A 6,000-nucleotide genomic window follows, 5' to 3' on the forward strand; every position below is an offset into this window, starting at 1 on the left:
AACTAAGGGACAAATGATAGTGTTTCCCAGACCACAATCCAATGTACTCTCCTCTGTATCACCTCTGAAGTAGGCGCCAATTCAAGGTACCCACACCTACACCTAATCATTACCAATTACATATTCAACTGGTATCTAAGATGCCAAATGGATCATTGAAAACTTGCCTTTGACTGAATCTCATTTCCAGCTATGCCACATGGACAGTAGGTGCAGGGTCAGAAGAAAATGAAGGGAAAGGAATCACTCTCATATCACGGTGATGGGATGTTTTTCTGAGAATCTCTTGGGCCCTGATAGCCATAGCGGGTAGAATAAATGCTCAAAGTACATTATCCATTATCCCTTCATGGCAACTTTCTTCACAGATAGCACAGGTTTATTCCAGAAGGATAATGCACCATGCCACATCACTAGTATCATTCTAGAGTGATTTGCCAAACCAAACACAACAACAAATTCCAGGTGTTATATGGTTGTTGAATTCAGATTTCAATCATTGAATGTTTCTAGGATTACGTAATGCGAATCATCAAGGAATCAAATTTGAATGTCCATCCCAAACACTTGCATATCTGTAGCAGGCAGTCCTGATGACATGGTACAGCATATCATTTGCAACATTTCAAACAATAGAGTATATGCTACACTGTGTAGCACAGCTCTGTCAATAAGTGAGGAACCTATGAACTATTAGGATGGTGTGGTGGTTATAATCTTAATAGGATTGTGTGTGTGTGTGTGTGTATACACACACACACACACACACACACACACACACACACACACACACACACACACACACACAGAGCAAGCACTGTTTATAAAAATGTTTCTGCCAGTATGACAATGAAAAACTACTAGCACATTACAGTAGTGCTGATACCTAATAAACACTGACATAATTTTACAATGTTTATATTGTGCCTGCATCTGGCAATGATGTGCTATAGATTTTGCAAACCCTTTTTACATGTGGGTCAGATAAAGTAGAACGGATCAGCACCATTAGTTTTTCTAATTTCTATCATTTCAATTTTTTTTTTTTTAATATTTTAGCTAATAATGTTTAACTAAGCAGAAACGAGCAGAGTTTATAAACTGAACTTACCATGAAAAGTGCAATATATCATTTTGGTATGTTAATGAACTGATCATCAATTTGTAGCTACTCACCAATGAAAAGCATTAGTAGTGATGGGAGAGAAGGGTACAAAGACGTTGTATAATGTCTAATTATGCAACAAGTTGAGAAAAAGGATGCCTAACATGCATCCTTTTAACAAACATGCTCGTACAGTAGCAGACAAATTAATCTGAATACTCACATTTTAAAGAAAAATGTTAATATTGCAAGAAAGTAAACACAAAAAATAAACTCCAACTTTAACTAATATGTGCTCCTCTGTTCCTAAGAAGTTCATTAATTTGCTTAGGCATGGACTCTACAAACATTGAACACATTTTCCTTATTTCAGCATCTCGAAACCATACTTTTATAATGGATTATATTAACTTATCCTTTGTATCACAATTTAATTTTCCACGTCTCTTTTTCACTATGGCCCACAAATTTTCTATTGGGTTAATATCAAGGGAATTATCTGGTAACTAAAGCAACTGGATGTTGTGATTTTTGAGGAACTCTCACTTTTTTTGAAGTGTGGCATGGAGAAATCCTGTTGGAAGATGAGTTCTTTGTCTTTCTGGATCTGTGGGACCACTATTTTCTCCAATATTTTTTATGTATTGGTCACTTTTGATCATATTATTAATAGCACAAGTGATACTGGATCGTCATATGTAAAACAGTCCCAGAACATCTTTTTAGCTGGGTGTTTAGAAGCTTGTTGAAGGTGGGCAGGAGACATAAACATAGGGTACTCTCTCTCTCTCTTCCCCTCCTTGAATGGGTCTCATCTGAGATTATGATCTTCTTCCATTTCTCAACAGTCCAATATTTGTAAACTTTTGCTCACTGGAGCATCTTTGTGAACTGTGACATGACAGTATGTCTTTTCAACAGACTGTCATGTCAGAAACATTAATCCCACGAGCTGCCAAGTCTCTATTTAAGTCTACAGCAGAGACCTTGGATTCGTTTTGCTTTTCCTAACTAGTAAACAATATTGAGTAAGTATAGTTTTCCTTTTTTGTCCATGTTTTCCTTTTCTGTCAGAAGAAAAAAAGGTACCCATCTCCTAAACCTCTTTAAAATTGCATTAACAGTACCCAAACCAACACCACCCTCGTTGGCAATTTGTCTTTGAGTCATGGATGTGTGCTGAGAAAGAATACATATCTTTGAACACTGTCTTGGAGATGCATCCATTTTATAGCTACACAAAATGAATAAAACACTATGAATGTCAACTTGTTTGCACTAAAAATGCACAACTTTATTAATAAACATCATAGAGACAGTTAAAACATGCAAAACTCAATAGTGAGCCAAAACCAAACCACGTCAAAATCGATAACTCAATGAAAATTCGGGTCATATGGATTAATTTGTTTGCTAATGTATGTAGCAATTGTTGGTAAGATGACTAATAGCATGTGCTGCTGGGGAAAAATAAATAAAATAAATAAAGTGCTACATATATATGTGTATGTGCATATACATGTGTGAGACCACCTTGAAGGCCTGTAGTGGCTAGAAAAAGTTGCATGTTTGGTCTTCTCTAGAACAGGGTTTCTGGACTAAGCAAAAAAAGGAATAAAAAAATATATAAAACTGATAAAAAAAAATCCTTAGTCCTCCCATGGTACAAAATGTGCTATAGATTTGCAAATAACCTTTTGTGGGTGGGAGCAACATAAAAACATGCATGTGTATGTGTCTTTGTCTGCATTTTTCTTTGCTACCAACAAAAACTGGAAACTACCAGTAAACCTCTGGCTTGGAGGACCTTAGACTAGAAAGCATGATTTGTTCCTACTGACAATTAGCAATGGACTGAAATTACAGGCATACTGCTGACTAGCAAAACTCCTCTCTCTCTCCCTCTCTCTCACAGCAATGAAAAAAACAAAAAAAAACTTGCTTCTTGCTCACACTCTCCTTACACATTTTCCAGGAATGCTGCTTGTATTATCCTTATTTCTCACTGCTATGAAACATTTATACATATCTTCTTATATCTCCATGGTACAACTGGAAGAATAACAGGGCCCATGCTCTTTGATTATAAAAGTTCTCAAATTATCATTGTTCAAAGAATTATGTGAACTTTTTCAACTGAAGGTGAATTAACCAGTATTATGGTGAAGATAACATGGTTTTTCCTTCCTCCTACTTTTGGAAATATTTTTGTCCAAAGACAGGCAAATCAGCCAACAAATCAGGCAACAGGTTGTGTAGTGTATCCTCCTACACAAGTTCTCAGATCTCACGGAGGTGTTGTAATAATAAAATCTCTTCTTCATTAATCTGATATCTCTTAACAACTTAGATATCTTGAGATATCATCATCATCGTGCTTTAAGAGGAATTAGGTCTAGAGTGGCCTGTTCTGGCCTTAGAAGTCATCGTTGAATCTCTTTAGAGGATGTCCTGCTTTTCTTTTTCCTAATGGCTTGTAATTTATGGCTTGCTTTGGAAATCTTGCTGTTTTCATTCTTGCGATATAAAATATATGCTTGAGCATATTAATTCTCTTTATATCCACCAGGGATCTTCAAATGCATTCTTTCAATCTCTCCTCCTACCTAACATACCAGAGGCCTGAAATTGCTTAATCATTCTTCTCTGAATCCTTTCCAAATCTGTCTGCAGCTATCTGTATCTTTATTTCTGCATGACAATATCCTCTCCATCATTGACAGTTCATTGTATTATGCACATAACGTTCCCAAAGTGTCCCTAAATTCCAAGTACGTTATCATGTCCACCAATGTGCTTTTTTTCTATTGGCAAACATAAGAAAAGAACTTGATATTTTACAGGTGTCACTGAACAAGAATGAATGGAAAACTTCATGGTGTGGAATTGCAATTTTCAACACTATGTTGGAAAAACAAGAAATCCAAACAATGACTCTTATGACGAATGTCATACCAGAACATGCTAAGCTACACTTTTCCCTATCAAACAATTATTAATGTGTTCCCAGAACAGAAATGTCATGAACTAGCAAGTTACTGGCATGGATTTCAATGCAGACTGATCTCAACATTTGCAAAATATTCATGATAGAGGAATAATAGAGCAAAGCATCACTGAGAAAGGATTAGATATACTATTTAATTCTTCCAATCTTTCATCTGTTACAAAGACATTGTCAGGGAGTACAACACAGGAGTTGTAACACACCATGGCAACACAAAATTAAGTGAAACATATGCTGTACTCCCTGACTATGACTGAGCCAAAATACTAGAAGAATTAAATATTATTTTTAATCCTTTCTCAGTGCTGTTTCACACTATTAAGCCTCTAACATGAATTTCTCCCAGAAGTTAAGCCTTAATACACAGATATTCAAAATATAGTCTTACCTGAATACTGAACTTGTGAAGTAGTAGACTTTTTCTTTCCAAAGAGAGATGACAACATCGCCGGTCTCTGAAAAACGTAAATGCATCTTTAAAATTTAAGACAGTATCTTGTAACATTTTTTCGCCCTTTCAGTATCTACCTTTATAACACTACATCATAGTTAAATAAATTAACACACCATTCGGAATCCTTGAAGGTGTCACGAAATAATAAAAATAATAACACAAAGTGAAAGTATGGGGGGGGGGGAGTAAACGCTGGCTGAGGCGAAACGTTTATCAGAATAATAACTGGCTAAAATTAAGATTGTTTCTTTTGAAAATAGCATGAAAAATCATTCAATGTCTTCATGTCATCGATGAATTTCAATGACCAATGCACAACGCTGGCTGAGGCGAAACGTTTATCAGAATAATAACTGGCTAAAATTAAGATTGTTTCTTTTGAAAATAGCATGAAAAATCATTCAATGTCTTCATGTCATCGATGAATTTCAATGACCAATGCACAAAGTAGCACATCACAAATCAAAACAAAAACATATCACGTCTTATTTGTCTTCTATTTCCATATATATATATATATATATTTCCATATATATATATAGGGCTGTTGAACGCGAAATAAAACAAGTACTATTCGCCAATTTTTTCAAGAAAAATCCCTCGATGTGTCTCTTGACTCCGGGATGTGTCTGTACAATAATAATAATAATAATAATAATAATAACAATAATAAAAGCCTAACTTATAATTTTTTTTTTTTTTGGTATTCCAGGATGTGTCTGTACAATAATAATAATAAAAGCCTAACTTAGAATTTTGTTTGTTTTTTTTGGTATTCCAGCTTCATTATGATAACTCAGTAGATGATAATAATAACAAATATCAAATGATCTTCAGGAGTTACCCTTCATTATTATTATTTAAATATATGTTTTAGAATCATCTGAAAATAATAAACTTACGCTCTTTAATCACAGAAAAAGACTATTAATCACCTGACAAAGTGATTAAAATAAGCAGAACAATAATACACTTGAGCAGCTTTTAAATTCCTAATCACTCTCATAATCACGTGTGTGTATGTGAACTATCATGCGCCACTTCCAACGTCAACTTTCTGTACATTTTGTTTAATATCAAATATCTAAAGGATTTAAAATATTGTAAAATATGCCTAAAATTGTCAGTTTTCTTTTCATTCATATCCATACATTTTTATTATTTTTATTACTCGGCTGTTAAACATATTTTTTAACAGAATTGAATGACATAAATCGAGAGTAAAGGGAAAAGGTTTAATGGTATCACATGACTAGTTTCGGCTTTTTCCATAAACTTCTTCAGGTGTTTTCATATAAGAAAAGAAAAAACATTAAACATTGAAGATAAAAACTGTGAACAGCACAGGAAAGTCACTATACATATTTAATTTATAGTAGTTGTGAAAATGTTGTAGTTAACGTATTCAAAGTAGTTCCTTCGTTGGTTACATTG

General features: G+C 34.3%; 1 protein-coding gene across 2 annotated transcripts in view; it reads right to left on the minus strand.

Moving 5' to 3' along the window:
- Positions 1–5,555, minus strand: part of LOC150094586 (programmed cell death protein 6-like) — a 93,081-nt gene extending 87,526 nt beyond the window's left edge. For both annotated transcript variants that reach the window (XM_090412111.1, XM_090412110.1), the window contains exons 1-2: positions 5,469–5,555; positions 4,501–4,567 (exon numbers count right to left, since the gene is read on the minus strand). In XM_090412111.1, the coding sequence (XP_090268237.1) occupies positions 4,501–4,558 (58 nt within the window). In that variant the 5' untranslated portion in view covers positions 4,559–4,567; positions 5,469–5,555. The remainder of the gene's footprint in view (positions 1–4,500; positions 4,568–5,468) is intronic.
- Between the last annotated feature and the right edge of the window lie 445 nt (positions 5,556–6,000).

Source organism: Typopeltis vanoorti, chromosome 22, assembly GCF_054136105.1.
Source record: "Typopeltis vanoorti isolate ZY-2024b chromosome 22, IOZ_Tvanoo_1.0, whole genome shotgun sequence".
NCBI classification, from domain to species: Eukaryota; Metazoa; Arthropoda; class Arachnida; order Uropygi; family Thelyphonidae; genus Typopeltis; species Typopeltis vanoorti.